Raw genomic sequence first — 16648 nt, forward strand, 5'->3', positions numbered from 1 at the left:
CGGAGGGCTGCTTTAAAACTATAAAGTTTAGCTATTCAGTGCCAAATTTGTCCTTGTGGCCCTTCATATAACAGTTATCATGTTATGAATTATTAACTCTACTGGGAATAGAGAATCTGTGAAGTACATGACATGATGGTAAAAGTATTCATTTCTTTCTCCATACTAAAATGGTGCTGTGCAGTAAGAGGTTGAAGGAATTTCCATCCAAACATCAAAGATATTGACATTGCCTTTCTCATTCCCTGTTTTACATTTAATTTTTAAAGGTTTATGGGCTGGGCTCTTATGTCCAGTGGCCTTGCAGTCCTGCATCTACGTGCCCTACATTTTGCTTACGGATTGGAAACGGGCATGTGAAGAGGTAATTATGTTGTTGAATTAATAGAAAAGTTGCTTATTTGCTGCCTATTTTGCAAGTATTATTACTCACATAATTCAAGTCTTTGGATACACCATAAATGTTTGATTGATGTAGAAAGGTGCCAACATGCTCTCTATCAATACTTTATATTATTAATATCTTAAAGTACCACTGATTCAAGGATTTCGTAGAGGTTGAAGTGGGTTTACATATGTAAAATACAAGCACATACAATGAATGTATACTAACTGTGAAAGAAACTGTACAGAAGGGGGAACGATCTACAAAGTATTGGTAAAAAAGACAGTAGGATGGGGGTTGGAACAGCAAAGGTGGTAATGACATAGCAATAAGACAGCTCTGATGAGAAGTGATGAGGTGGCAAGAGAATCAGGGTCAGTGTACATTGGAAGGAGAAAATAAGCAATCGGAGATCAACGCTGCCCCGCAGGTGACATCACTTGCTGGGATGACTCTAGTTTCTGCTCACTCCGTCTCTCCTTCCAAAGGGCATTGACCATGCACTCTCTTGCTGGCTTGTCGCTTCTAATGAGAGCCAGCAAGAGAGAACATTGTCACCGCGCATTGAGAAAGATAGTGCACAGTGTCAAGATCTTAATGCGCATCAGTCGGAATGGACAACTGATGCATGCTCAGTAGAGCATGGCCTAACCCAGCCACTGAAACAGATGTCACTGACCCTTCCTTTTTGGGTAGGGGCAGAAGTTGCAGTAACTGTCCCTTGATGACAACTACTGGCTACCACTGGGATGCTCAAAGAAAGGCTCATCACACAGGAAGCAGTTAAGGAAAAATAACATAAATCAGTTAGAAAGAGTAGTGAGGAAAGGATAGATACTTTTTGATTAAAGTGTATTAGAAAAGCATAAATAAATGTATACGTGTATCATGAGTACAAGATAAGTATGCACATTTAACACATGGAAATAGAAGAAAACCCATAAGAAATAAGTGCAAGGACACAGTATACTGAATAAAACTTTTATTGAAAATATAGTTAAAAAAAAAGAGTGAAAAAATGTAAGACCCAAAATAATGCAAGCATATGAGCATAATTTTGTATAAATAACATGATACACATTAGATATACGGAGTGTGACCTTGGCATTTAAGGTTATTTATGGACTAATATGCATGCAATATTATTAAAGGGCTTGTCTGAAACTCAAAAGTATTTTAATCTTAAGTGTCTGTCTGTTTAATGTCATATTCTAACCTCTTTTCTAATACAAGAAAATCTATAAGAAATACCGTAAGTGCAAGGCAACAGTATACTCAGTAAAATATAACTTTTATTGAAAATATAGATTAAAAAGCATAAAAAAATGTAAGACACAAGATAATCAAAGCTGATGAGCATAACTTTCTATAAATTACATGATACACATCAGATATTATAATAGAAACAGGATTAAACACTAAATGGTACAATAAGAGATAAATATAATGGTATAACAAGATATACAAAATGTAATCCCAATATTACAGACGGATACCAGTAAGTGGTAAGCAAACACAAAACGTCAAAATAAAGTATCATGTGGTAGAAAAAGTATAACTCCCATAAGTGGGAGATGTGCACAGTGGCTTGGAAAAGACTCACCTGTCAATGAAAGAAACGCGCGTCGGATGCAAAACTACTGGAATTACATTTTGTATATCTTGTTATACCATTATATTTATCTTTGGTATTTTACCATTTAGAGTTTAATCCTGTTTCTATTATAATATCTGATATGTATGATGTTATTTATAGAAAGTTATGCTCATCAGCTTTGATAATCTTGTGTATTATGTTTTTAACGCTTTGTAATCTATATTTTCAATAAAAGTTATATTTTATTGAGTATACTGTTGCCTTGCACTTATTTCTTATAGATTTTCTTATATTAGAAAAGAGATTAGAATATGATAATAAACAGACATTTAAGATTAAAGTACATTTTAGTTTAGGACAAGCCCTTTAATAATATTGCATACATATTAGTCCATAAATAACCTTAAATGCCAAGGTCACACTCCGTATCACAATGAGCCCACCATACCCTCACACACAATGCGAGGGAAAGGGAGTGTATGTTACCAATTCATTTTATTAAACATATAAATACAAAATTGATAAAAGGATGCCTCATATCAAACAAAAGACAAGGCAAAAAGCAACTACTGCTGATCACAGAAGGTTTTTTCACCCTAAATAAACCTAAATGGTTCAATACATACATTATGTTTTATAAGGCACCAAAAACTGCCTATATATACAGTGGGGGAAAAAGGAGTCAGCCACTAATTGTGCAAGTTCTCCAACTTAAAAAGATGAGAAGTGGCAGAACTTGCACAATTGGTGGCTGACTAAATACTTTTTTTCCCCACTGTATGTTTCTATAAAAATAAATAAATAAATGGCAAATAATATTGGAGTGCTTTCCTTTATGTTTGTAACATATATATACACACTAGGCAGGTGGCGTGCAAAGAGGCAAAGAAAAGTATAGAAATCAATGTCAGAGTTTAAATCTCTGTCCAAGTGGATAAAGCAGACCAATTGGTCATAAAGTGCTTCAATGCATGCAAACTGGATGGTAACCTGAACTAGCTGCAGAGAAAGGGACCAAATGGACAGGGTGCATGATGATCATTTTGCCTCAGTGATAAACCAGGCATTTGCCGCGTCTCAATTGTACTAATTGCTGGACTTTGGAGGTAGTTGAAAAGAACAGGGATGAGAATGTGGGTAGGTGATGTTCGGTTAGTGGGGGAGGTGGGTTTAAAAGGGCAACAGAGATGGGTGAAGATAAAATCTAGTGTATGTTCATCTCTCTCAGTGGTTGTGGAAGACCATTGTGTGAGACCAAAGGATGAAGCAAGTGATAAAAGAGCTTGGAGGCTGCTGACTGATGTGTATCTATGGGTATGCTGAAGTCATCCATAATGATAATGGGGATGTCAGTAAAGAGAAAGTGATGATAAAGTGGTTGATAAAGGAGGTTGCAGAGCTTGAGGCTTGGTATATGACAGCCACTTGGTTGGAGGGAGAGTAGGCACATTAGGATGTCCATGCAATCGGCAGTGCCTGGTAGTGAAATCTGTCTTATTGTATTCTAAAGATCACAAGTGTTATGGGGACAGAGAATTTCTTTAATTTATAGATCAGCTCGATTCAACATAGGGTTGAAAAAAACATTTATTTTTATCGAGAGTATACATTTATTGCAATTTGTATACAGTAATGGACAAAACTTGGACACATCTGTTAATGAAACGGTTTACCTTGTTCTCATTGGAATGTGCCCATTGTGGATTTAAACTGAATAAAAACGAAACAAAAAAAAATAACTTATTAAAACACGGAGTCACGAAATACGTGCAAAACAAGCCTGAATATGTGTTAAACCTTATATTCCAATAAGAACAAGGAAAACCATTGCATGAACAGATGTGTCCAAACTTTTGATCAGTACTGTACATACTGTAAATGATTTATAGGCTACTAAAACAAGAGTGAAGACTGTGCCCATCATTTTTAAGATTATTGTCTAGGTCCTCTCCAAGAGCACACTGGTCAATCACTTTCACAACAAAGAAATGCATTTTCTTTCAGGTATTTTTATTTGCAGATGTGTATAAATTTCTAAAATCAAATTTCATTTTGCTAGGCTAGAATTAGGTCAGGTGTCCAATCAAAGAAAGCTGAAAAAAGCAGCAATGAAAATGGTAAGAACCATAATTTACATATTAAATCAGTAATATATCAATTATAAATTAAATTATGGGTCTTGTAAAAGATCACTTATCGAGCAGTAATTTTGTAATATGCAGTAAGTGGTGATCTGTGCATTGATCTTGGATTATGTGACTATGTGGGGGGCTTAAACTGCTTGGATGAAAAAAATTATCTTAATTTAAGCTACATTGGAAGTAAATCTGTCAGCAAAATAACCTGTATTTACCTGCAGCCATATTCCTGATCTGCAGGTAAATGCAGTTCTAAACATATGTGGTTGTCTAATTGTAAGTATGGCTACAAGAAAAAAATGAAGTTATATTGTGCGTTTACTGTGTAATGAGCGCTGATAGTTCACTACCCGTTGTACAACACCAATGACTAAAAGTGAGTGGCTGCAATAAAAATGTAATTTCGCTTTCTACCTCCAGCCACATGTTTCTATTAGGCCGGTTTCACACGCCCAGATAATTCCGGTACCGGAGAAATCGGTACCGGAGTTATCCGTGTTCGTGTGTCCGTGTGCACTGCACACGTGCAAACGGAGCACAGTGTGCACTCTCCTCCGTGTGCACGTACTGCCCGCATGAGACAGCGCTACAGTAAGCGCTGTCCCCACTGCGTGTGGTGCTGAAGGCGGCATTCATATCTTGTCCCCTGCAGGAGACAAGAGATGAAAAATCAAGTTGTTTTTTTTGTGTGTTAAAAATAAAGTTTGGGGTCACCTCGCGCCTCCCATCCCCCGTGCGCCCGCCCGCTTGCCGAGAAATACTCACCCAGCTCCTGCGATGTCTGCTCTCAGCACCGGCAGCAGGTCCTGTGTGAGCGGTCACATGGTACCGCTCATTACAGTGATGAATATGCGCATATTCATCACTGTAATGAGCGTTACCACGTGACCGCTCACACAGGACCTGCTGCCAGCGCTGAGAGGAGACATCGCAGGAGATGGGTATTTCTCGGCAAGCGGGTGGGCGCACAGGGGATTGGAGGCAGGAGGTGACCCCCAAACTTTATATTTAACACAAACAAAAAAAAAAACCTCCTGCAGGGGACAAGAGATGAATGCTGCCTTCAGCACCACACACAGTGGGGACAGTGCTTACTGTAGCGCTGTCTCTCCTGCGGGCGGTACGTGTACACGGAGGAGAGTGTACACTGTTCTCCGTGTGCACGTGTGCGGGACGTATTGTGGTACACGCTGCCGGACACACGGTCCGTGAAAACACAGAGACATGTGCATAGACCCATTCATTTGAATGGGTCTACGTGTGTCAGTGTCTCCGGTACGTGAGAAAACTGTCAGTACACGTACCGGAGACACTGACGTGTGAAAGAGGCCTTAGACAGCTATACATGTTTAGCCCCTTCATGACCAGTGGTATTTCGTTTTTTGCGGTTTCGTATTTTGCTCCCCTTTTTCCCAGTCATAACTTTTTTATTTTTTGGTCAATATGGCCATGTGAGAGCTTGTTTTTTGCTAAATAAGTTGTACTTTTAAACAACACCATTGGTTTTAACATATCATGTACTGGAAAACAGGAAAAAAATTCCAAGTGTGGTGAAATTGCAAAAAAAAGTGCAATTCCACAGTTGTTGTTTTTTTTTACCATGTTCACTACATGCTAAAACTAACCTGCCAATATGATTCTACAGGTCGTTACGAGCTCATAGTCAAGTAAATAAGGCAGCACACTGCAGCGCTAAAACATGCAAACATGAAACACGAAAATTGAACTGCATTACTGCACTAGAAATATGAAAAATGAGAGCGTTTAGCGCATAAAAATGGCCAATTTTATATGTACCTGGTAGCCACTTTACGGCATCTCTCTTATACCAGGTCCTACACCTGCCTTTCCTTGCTGAGAATAAACGTCTCCATCTGAATGTTTACCTGTGAAACCTCTTCTTAGACTAAAATTCTCTCTCTCTCTGTGGAGGGGGTATGGACCTGTTGCGATTAAAACACCTGTGGCTAGGAGGCGGAGTGCTCGGTCAGAAGGCTAAAGAATACATTTCAAAAAACTGACCGTCACATCCAAACATAGACTAAGTGTGAACAGGTGCTGAACCTCGTATATGGTCAAGTAAATAAGGCAGCACACTGCAGCGCTAAAACATGCAAACATGAAACACGAAAATTGAACTGCATTACTGCACTAGAAATATGAAAAATGAGAGCGTTTAGCGCATAAAAATGGCCAATTTTATGTGTACCTGGTAGCCACTTTACGGCATCTCTCTTATACCAGGTCCTACACTTGCCTTTCCTCGCTGAGAATAAACGTCTCCATCTGAATGGGTACCTGTGAAACCTCTTCTTATACTAAAATTCTCTCTCTCTGTGGAGGGGGTATGGACCTGTTGCTATTAAAACACCTGTGGCTAGGAGGCAGAGTGCTCGGTCAGAAGACATTACGAGTTCATAGACACCGAACATATTTAGATGGTTAAAAAAAAATCACAAATTTGGTAAAAAAAGAAAATGGCGCCTCTAGCGTCTCCATTTTTTGTGATCTGAGTCTGGGTTAGGGCTTATTTTTTGTGAAGTTTTTATTGATACCATTTTGGTGTTTCCCGTTGCCCATTATTGCATTTTATTGCTATGTAGCAGAAACCAAAATTTTGATATTTTGAATTTTTTTCTCGTTACGCCATATAGCGATCAGATTCTTTTTTTATATTGATAGATCGGCGATTCTAAAGATGGCGATACCAAATATGTGTATATTTGATTTTTGTTTTGTTTTATTTTGAATGGTGCAAAAAGGGGAAGATTTGAACTTTTATATATTTTTAATTTTTTAATAATTTAAATAACTTTTTTTTAACTTTTTGCATGCTTCAATAGTCTCCATAGGAAACTAAAAGCTGCACTACTTTGATTGCCTCTGCTACACACAGGTGATGATTAGATCGCCTGCGTGTAGCAGAAATGCTCACTTGCTATGAGCGCCTGCTGAGACCTGTTTTTCATGCCGACCCATTGGTGACCTGTGATCATGTTATGGGGCCATTGATGGGCGGGATTAGTGACGTGCTTCCAGTAAGCGAGGTAAATGCCACTGTCAGAGATCACGATTCCACACGCTGATGTTGCGGGCACATGTCGGCTGTATAGATCAGGGACCAAACAGAGGGATTCCGGCATCGGTACTATTACACCAAATATGGTCCTCTGCAGCCACCCACACAGACGGACATACACTAGACCTTGTCTTCACCGTCTCTGCTCTCTATCTAACTTCACCACCTCCCCTCTCCCTCTATCCGACCACCATCTGCTCACTTTCTGATTCCTGTCCTGCTCACCGGTCACCCATATCCAGCAACATGCGCACCCCCGCAGAAACCTCGCACATCTAGACCCTCGCACCCTCTCTGACTCTATCCTACCACTGGCATCCATATCCTCACTCCATGACACAGATAGTGCCACTGCTTTCTACAATGCCACTCTCGCATCAGCTATCGACACGGTTTCCCCTCTCGTCCATGGCAGAGTGCGACATATCAATAGACAACTGTGGCATAATAACACCACTAAAAAGCTCTGGCAAGTGTCCAGGGTTGCAGAGCGGCGTTGGAAGAAAACACATTCGCAAGATGACTTCACTGCATTCAAACAGGCAACACTCGCTTTTAAATCTGCTCTCACCTCTGCTAAACAGGCCTACTTCACAACCCTCATATCTTCCCTATCCTACAAATCCAAACAGTTATTCAAAACCTTTAACTCCCTCGTCCGCCCCCCAATGCCTCTCCAACCTCCCTCATCTCTGCTGAGGACTTTGCCACACACTTTAAAAATAAGATCGACCAGACAAGGCAAGTTTTCATTGTTCAACCACCACAACCCCTTTGTATACCAGACCAATGCTCAAACCCAATAACCTCCCTATCTAACATCACTGAAGGGGGGCTTTTTTGTCTCCTCTCCAAATCGCACCTCACCACCTGTGCGCTCGACCCCATCCCACCTCCTCCCCAACCTCACCACCATACTTATCCCATCCCTAACCCACCTCTTCAACCTATCACTAACTTCTGGCACCTTCCCTTCTGCTTTCAAACATGCCACAATCACACCTATCCTTAAAAAGCCAACCCTTGATCCAACTGCTATGTCCAGCTATCGCCCAATATCACTGCTCCCATTCGCTTCCAAACTCCTGGAGAAGCATGTCCACACTGAACTTTCCTCCCACCTCTCATCTAACTTGCTCTTTGACAATCTACAATCTGGTTTCTGCCCCCATCATTCAACTGAGACAGTCCTGACCAAAATCACTAACGACCTACTTACAGCCAAAGCTAACGGACAATACTCTGTACTCCTCCTTCTAGACCTGTCTTCTGCTTTCGACACAGTTGACCACTGCCTCCTACTACAGATCCTCTCCTCCTCTGGCATCAAAGACCTCGCCCTATCCTGGATCTCCTCATACTTTTCCAACCGCACGTTCAGCGTCTCCCACACTACCTCCTCATCCCACCCTCTCTCTGTTGGAGTCCCCCAAGGCTCTGTTCTAGGACCCCTACTCTTCTCAATCTATACACTTGGCCTGGGACGACTCAAAGTCTCATGGTTTCAAGTACCACCTTTATGCTGATGACACTCAGATCTACCTTTCTGGACCAGACGTCATCTCGCCGCTGTCCAGAATACTGGAGTGTCTATCAGCTATATCTTCCTTCTTCTCCTCTCGCTTCCTCAAACTCAATGTGGACAAATCTGAACTCATCATCTTCCCTCCATCCCATAGATCTTCCTTACCTGACCTATCTATCGCAATTAACAACAGCATGCTTTCCCCCGTACCGGAAGTCCGCTGCATCGGAGTAACCTTTGACTCTGCCCTGTCCTTCAAACCGCACATCCAAGCTCTGTCCACCTCCTGTTGCCTCCAGCTCAAAAATATCTCCAGAATCCGTCCTTTCCTCAACCGTCAATCTACTAAAATGCTTGTGCATGCCCCTGACTACTGCAACATCCTTTTCTGTGGCCTCCCTGGTAACACCCTTGCACCTCTCCAGTCCATCCTTAACTCTGCTGCCCGATTAATTCTTCTCTCTCCTTGCTACTCCTCTGCTTCCCCCCCCCCCCCCGCAAATCTCCTCACTGGCTCCCATTCCCTCAGCGTATCCAGTTCAAATTACTAATACTGACCTACAAAGCCATCCATAACCTGTCTCCTCCATATATCTCTAAACTAATCTCCCAATATCTTCCCTCACATAATCTCCATTCCTCCCAAGACCTCCTTCTCTCCTCCACACTTATTCGCTCCTCATCCAACCGCCTCCAAGACTTCTCCAGAATATCCCCCATCCTCTGGAAATCTTTGCCCCAACACGTCCGACTATCAACCACATTCGGATCCTTCAGACAGAACCTGAAAACCCATCTCTTCAGGAAAGCCTACAGCCTGCACTGACCCCGCTGCCTCCTCATCACTACCGAAGCTACCGCCTCACCAACACCGGAGCTCCTGCAACCCTCAACCTATTGCCTCCTTCCCCATAATCCTGTAGAATGTAAGCCCGCAAGGGCAGGGTCCTCGCCCCTCTGTATCAGTCTGTCATTGTTAGTTTGTTTACTGTAAAGGTACCTTCACACTGAGCAACTTTAGAACGATAACGATAGCGATCCGTGACGTTGCAGCGTCCTGGATAGCGATATCATTGTGTTTGACACGCAGCAGCGATCAGGATCCTGCTGTGACATAGCTGGTCGGAGCTAGAAGGCGAGAACTTTATTTAGTCGCTGGATCACCCGCTGACATTGCTGAATCGGCGTGTGTGACGCCGATCCAGCGATGTGTTCACTTGTAACCAGGGTAAACATCGGGTTACTAAGCGCAGGGCCGCGCTTAGTAACCCGATATTTACCCTGGTTACCATTGTAAATGTAAAAAAAAAAACACTACATACTTACATTCCGGTGTCTGTCGCGTCCCCCGGCGTCAGCTTCCCTGCACTGTGTCAGCGCCGGCCGGCCGTAAAGCAAAGCACAGCGGTGACGTCACCGCTGTGCTTTACCGCCGGCGCTTACACAGTGCAGGGAAGCTGACGCCGGGGGGACGCGACAGACACCGGAATGTAAGTATGTAGTGTTTTTTTTTTTTACATTTACAATGGTAATCAGGGTAAACATCGGGTTACTAAGCGCGGCCCTGGTTTACCCTGGTTACCCGGGGACTTCGGCATCATTGGTCGCTGGAGAGCTGTCTATGTGACAGCTCTCCAGCGACCACACAACGACTAAACAGTGACGCTGCAGCGATCGGCATCCTTGTCTATATCGCTGCAGCGTCGCTTAATGTGACGGTACCTTAAGTGATATCTGTAAGGCTACTTTCACACTAGCGTTTTTGAATCCATCGCAATCCGTCGTTTTGGGCAAAAAAATGGATCCTGCAAATGTGCTCGCAGGATGCGTTTTTTGCCCATAGATTTGTATTAGCGACGGATCGCAATGGATGGCCACACGTCGCGTGCGTCGTGCAACGGATCCGTCGTGTTTTGGCGGACCGTCGGCACGAACAAACGTTCAAGTGAACTTTTTTGTCCGTCGCGTCTGCCATTTTCTACCACGCATGCACGGCTGAAGCTCCCCCCCCCCTCCTCCCTGGACTTCAGAATGGGCAGCGGATGTGTTGAAAAACTGCATCTGCTGCACACGTCGTGCACAAATTTCACAACGTGCGTCAGTACCCGTACCGACGCAAGTGTGAAAGTAGCCTAACTTGTATGTAACCCATTCTCATATGCAGCACCATGGAATCAATGGTGCTACATAAATAAATAATAATAATATCAGAAAAGGGTAAAAATGGTCAAATATAACCTAGAATAAAAACAATGCATAGAAAACCTACAGTAAGTAAGTAATAACAAATGTAAAAAGATGACCTGTGCCCCTTACCAGCCTGAGAATACCAGCCCCCAGCTGTGAGCTTTAGCGAGGCTGGTTGTCAAAAATGGGGGGGACCCCACACCGGGGTTTGTTAATTATGTATTTAAATAATTTAAAAAAACAGCATGGGGACCCCTCTATTCTTGATAATCAACCTTGCTGTAGTTGACAACTGAGGGTTGCAGACCCCAGCTGTAAGTTTTGCCTGGTTGGTTAAAGAAAATAAGGGGGAACCCACACCGGGTTTTTCATTCATTTACTTCGTTATATCTCAGGCAGCGGGTGAGGAATACCCCGATCATCCGCCCCTACTGTCACTGTTTTTAGTGGCAGCAGGTGTCAGATGATGGGAATAATAGTTCCAAAAGCCCCCACCTGCTGTCATCGTTCTGACTTTAATATAATTATCATCATTCTCCTCTGCTCGCGCCTATCGCCGGCAGAGCAGGGGAGAATGATGAGAGCCATCTTCAGCACGCGCCGCTTACTGTAACGCTTCTTCCCCGGTGCTGATGCGTGTCACATGGATGACATCAATTTGTGTTCTCCGTATGCACGTGTGCAGAACGTTTTGCTGCACCTTGCTGACAGTAAAAAAAAAGGACATGTCTACGTGTGGGGCACATAGACACACGGTCCGTGGAAACACACTGACATGTGCACAGATGTGTCTCCGGTACGTGTGAAAACTGTCACCACACGTACCAGAGACATGGATGTGTGAAAGAGGCCTTATATAGAGGTGCATACATTGTGGCCATTAACAGACAAATGAAAACAACGCATGGAAACCCTACAGTAAGTAAATAATAACACATGAAAAAAACATAGGATACTTGATTAACATTTTTTTTTCATCAAAAAAGCATAACAGTCATCCAAAGGCAATAGGGAGTACCCAATCAAAATGGTTTAAAATGGCATTTAACTGTTGTGAATTCTGCTCTTGGGCTCCCTCCGGTGGTTATGGGTGGTAGTGCTGCTGTCTTTGGATCGCAGCATTTATCAGGTGTGTCCACTTATTGCAATTTGGACTGGGCTATTTAAGTCTTGCTTGATCCTTTGTCAGTGCCAGTTGTCCATTGTTTTTGGAGGATTCACATCCCTGACTGGTCTCTCCTGTTTTGCTGTTCTTTTCAACAAGATAAGTTCTGGCTTTGTTTTTGCTGTCCACATGCTGTGGGCCTTATAGTTCTGTGCATTTTCATGTTTTGTCTTGTCCAGCTTTGTCTGTGTAAGGATTTTTTGCAGCCAAGCTGTATCTCTGGAGATGCAGATATACCCTCCATGTCTTTAGTCAGATGTGGAGATTTGTATTTTCTGTGGTGGATATTTTCTAGTGTTTTAATACTGACCGCATAGTACTCTGTCCTATTCTTTCTTTTTAGCTAGAAAGGCCTCCTTTGCTAAATCCTGATTTCAGTCTGCGTATGTCATTTCCCTCTCCTCTCACAGTCAATATTTGTGGGGGGCTGTCTATCCTTTGGGGATTTTCTCTGAGGCAAGATAGTTTTCCCGTTTCTATCTTTAGGGGAAGTTAGTCCTTAGGCTGTGTCGAGGTATCTATGGAGTGTTAGGTACTTCCCACGGCTACTTCTAGTTGCGGTGCTAAGTTCAGGGTCTGCGGTCAGTACAGGTACCACCTTCTCCAGAGTATGTCACATGCTGCTCCTAGGCCACCAGATCATAACAGTACAACTGGCCCACAATGAGTTAAACGCATCTCAGAAGAAGGGAAGGAAAGTGCTGAGTCATTTTTTTTTCTGTAGTCTGTTGTGTCTTTCCTTCCCTCTTTTCCTCTGGGTGGCTCAGGAGTTAGGCGCTGGCATGGAGGTTCAGGAATTGGTTTTTCGTGTGGACCAACTTGCTGCTAGAGTACAGGGTATTTCCGATTATATCGTTCAGACTCCGGTTTTAGAGCCTAGAATTCCAACTCCTGATTTGTTTTTTGGGGACAGGTCCAAATTTTTGAGCTTTAAAAATAACTGTAAACTGTTTTTTGCTCTGAAACCCCGTTCTTCTGGTGATCCCATTCAGCAGGTTAAAATTGTTATTTCCCTGCTGCGTGGTGATCCTCAGGATTGGGCATTTTCCCTGGAATCTGGGAATCCTGCTTTGCTTAATGTAGACACCTTTTTTCAGGCGCTAGGGTTATTGTATGATGAACCTAATTCAGTGGATCATGTAGAGAAGACCTTGTTGGCCCTGTGTCAGGGTCAAGAAGCGGCAGAATTGTATTGCCAGAAATTTAGAAAATTGTCTGTATTGACTAAATGAAATGAGGATGCCTTGGCGGCAATTTTCAGAAAGGGTCTTTCTGAATCCGTTAAAGATGTTATGGTGGGGTTCCCCACGCCTGCTGGTCTGAGTGATTCTATGTCTCTGGCCATTCAGATTGATCGGCGCTTGCGCGAGCGCAGAGTTGTGCACACTGTGGCGTTGTCCTCCGAGCGGAGCCCTGAGCCTATGCAGTGTGATAGGATTTTGTCTAGAGCTGAACGACAAAGATTCAGGCGTCAGAATAGGTTGTGTTTTTACTGCGGCGATTCTGCTCATGTTATTTCTGATTGCCCTAAGCGTACAAAGAGAATCGCTAGTTCTGTTACCATCAGTACTGTACAACCTAAATTTCTGTTATCTGTGACCTTGATCTGCTCATTATCGTCATTTTCTGTCATGGCATTTGTGGATTCAGGCGTCGCTCTGAACTTAATGGACTTAGAATTTGCCAGACGTTGTGGTTTCTTTGCAGAACCCTATTCCTTTAAGGGACATTGATGCTACACTGTTGGCTAAAAATAAACCTCAGTTTTGGACACAGCTGACCATGTGCATGGCGCCAGCCCATCAGGAAGATTGTCGTTTTCTGGTGTTGCATAATTTGCATGATGCTATTGTGCTAGGTTTTCCATGGTTACAGGTACATAATCTGGTGTTAGATTGGAAATCTATGTCTGTGACTAGTTGGGGTTGTCAGGGGGTTCATGGTCACGTTCCTTTGATGTCAATTTCCTCTTCCCCCTCTTCTGAAATTCCTGAGTTTTTGTCAGATTTCCAGGATATATTTGATGAGCCCAAATCCAGTTCCCTTCCACCGCATAGGGACTGTGATTGTGCTATTGACTTGATTCCAGGCTGTAAAATTCCCTAAGGGCCGACTTTTCAACCTGTCTGTGCCAGAACATGCTGCCATACGGAGCTATATTAAGGAGTCTTTGGAGAAGGGGCATATTCGGCCATCTTCTTCACCATTGGGAGCAGGTTTTTTTTTTGTTGCCAAGAAGGATGGCTCCTTGAGACCCTGTATTGATTATCGCCTCTTGAATAAGATCACGGTCAAATTTCAATACCTTTTGCCTCTGCTTACTGATTTGTTTGCTAGGATTAAGGGGGCTAGTTGGTTTACTAAGATTGACCTTCGAGGGGCATATAATCTTGTTCGTATTAAGCAGGGTGACGAATGGAAAACTGCATTTAATACGCCCGAAGGCCATTTTGAATACCTTGTGATGCCATTCGGACTCTCTAATGCCCCATCTGTGTTCCAATCCTTCATGCATGATATCTTTCGGAGTTATCTTGATAAATTCATGGTTGTATATTTGGATGATATTTTTATTTTTTCCGATGATTGGGAGTCTCATGTGAAACAGGTCAGGATGGTATTTCAGATTCTCCGTGATAATGCTTTGTTTGTGAAGGGGTCTAAGTGCCTCTTTGGAGTGCAGAAGGTTTCTTTTTTGGGCTTCATTTTTTCTCCCTCATCTATAGAAATGGATCCGGTTAAGGTTCAGGCCATTCATGATTGGATTCAGCCCACATCCATGAAGAGCCTTCAGAAATTCTTGGGCTTTGCTAATTTTTATCGTCGTTTCATTGCCAACTTCTCCAGTGTGGCTAAACCTCTGACCGATTTAACGAAGAAAGGCGCTGATGTGATGAATTGGTCCTCCGCGGCTGTTTCTGCCTTTCAGGAGCTTAAACGCCGATTTACTTCTGCCCCTGTGTTGCATCAGCCGGATGTTTCTCTTCCATTTCAGGTTGAGGTTGACGCGTCTGAGATTGGGGCAGGGGCCGTTTTGTCTCAGAGGAATTCTGATGGTTCCTTGATGAAACCGTGTGCCTTCTTTTCTCAGAAGTTTTCGCCTGTGGAACGCAATTATGATGTCGGCAATCGGGAGTTGTTGGTTATGAAATGGGCATTTGAGGAGTGGCGACATTGGCTTGAGGGGGCCAAGCACCGTATTGTGGTCCTGACCGATCATAAAAATCTGATTTACCTCGAGTCTGCCAAACGACTGAACCCTAGACAGGCTCGATGGTCCCTGTTTTTCTCCCGTTTTGATTTTGTGGTCTCGTATCTTCCGGGTTCTAAGAATGTTAAGGCTGATGCCCTCTCTAGGAGTTTTTTGCCTGATTCTCCTGGGGTCCGTGAGCCGGTCGGCATTCTGAAGGAAGGGGTGATTCTTTCTGCCATCTCCCCTGATTTACGATGGGTTCTTCAGGAATTTCAGGCTGATAAACCTGACCGCTGTCCAGTGGGGAAACTGTTTGTTCCTGATAGATGGACTAGTAAAGTGATTTCTGAGGTTCACTGTTCTGTGTTGGCTGGTCATCCTGGGATTTTTGGTACCAGAGATTTGGTTGGTAGATCCTTTTGGTGGCCTTCTTTGTCGTGGGATGTGCGTTCTTTTGTGCAGTCATGTGGGACTTGTGCGCGGGCCAAGCCTTGTTGTTCCCGTGCTAGTGGGTTGCTTCCTTTGCCGGTCCCTGAGAGGCTTTGGACGCATATTTCTATGGATTTTTTTTCAGACCTTCCGGTTTCCCAGAGGATGTCGGTTATCTGGGTGGTTTGTGATCGGTTTTCTAAGATGGTTCATTTGGTGCCTTTGCCTAAATTTCCTTCCGTTGTTCAAGCCTCGGTTTATTGGTCCTTATAGGATTTCTGACATTATCAATCCTGTGTCTTTTTGTTTGGCCCTTCCAGCCTCTTTTTCCATCCATAATGTTTTCCATAGATCTTTGTTGCGGAAATATGTGATGGCCGTTGTCCCCTCTGTTGATCCTCCGGCCCCGGTGTTGATTGATGGGGAGTTGGAGTATGTGGTTGAGAAGATTTTGGATTCTCGTTTTTCGAGGCGGAAGCTTCAGTATCTTGTCAAATGGAAGGGTTATGGCCAGGAGGATAATTCTTGGGTTGTTGCCTCTGATGTTCATGCTGACGATTTGGTTCGTGCCTTTCATTTGGCTCGTCCTGATCGGCCTGGGGGCTCTGGTGAGGGTTCGGTGACCCCTCCTCAAGGGGGAGTACTGTTGTGAATTCTGCTCTTGGGCTCCCTCCGGTGGTTATGAGTGGTAGTGCTGCTGTCTTTGGATTGCAGCATTTATCAGGTGTGTCCACTTATTGCAATTTGGACTGGGCTATTTAAGTCTTGCTTGATCCTTTGTCAGTGCCAGTTGTCCATTGTTTTTGGAGGATTCACATACCTGACTGGTCTCTCCTGTTTTGCTGTTCTTTTCAACAAGATAAGTTCTGGCTTTGTTTTTGCTGTCCACATGCTGTGGGCCTTATAGTTCTGTGCATTTTCATGTTTTGTCTTGTCCAGCTTTGTCTGTG

At 43.3% G+C, this 16648-nt stretch overlaps 1 protein-coding gene across 2 annotated transcripts in view; it reads left to right on the forward strand.

Moving 5' to 3' along the window:
- The window catches only part of LOC138670105 (multidrug and toxin extrusion protein 2-like), a 443377-nt gene that overhangs the window by 418957 nt on the left and 7772 nt on the right, over nt 1-16648 (forward strand). For both annotated transcript variants that reach the window (XM_069757141.1, XM_069757142.1), the window contains 2 exons: nt 270-364; nt 4042-4099. In XM_069757141.1, the coding sequence (XP_069613242.1) occupies nt 270-364; nt 4042-4099 (153 nt within the window). The remainder of the gene's footprint in view (nt 1-269; nt 365-4041; nt 4100-16648) is intronic.

This window comes from Ranitomeya imitator, chromosome 3 (assembly GCF_032444005.1).
Source record: "Ranitomeya imitator isolate aRanImi1 chromosome 3, aRanImi1.pri, whole genome shotgun sequence".
Classification (NCBI taxonomy): Eukaryota; Metazoa; Chordata; class Amphibia; order Anura; family Dendrobatidae; genus Ranitomeya; species Ranitomeya imitator.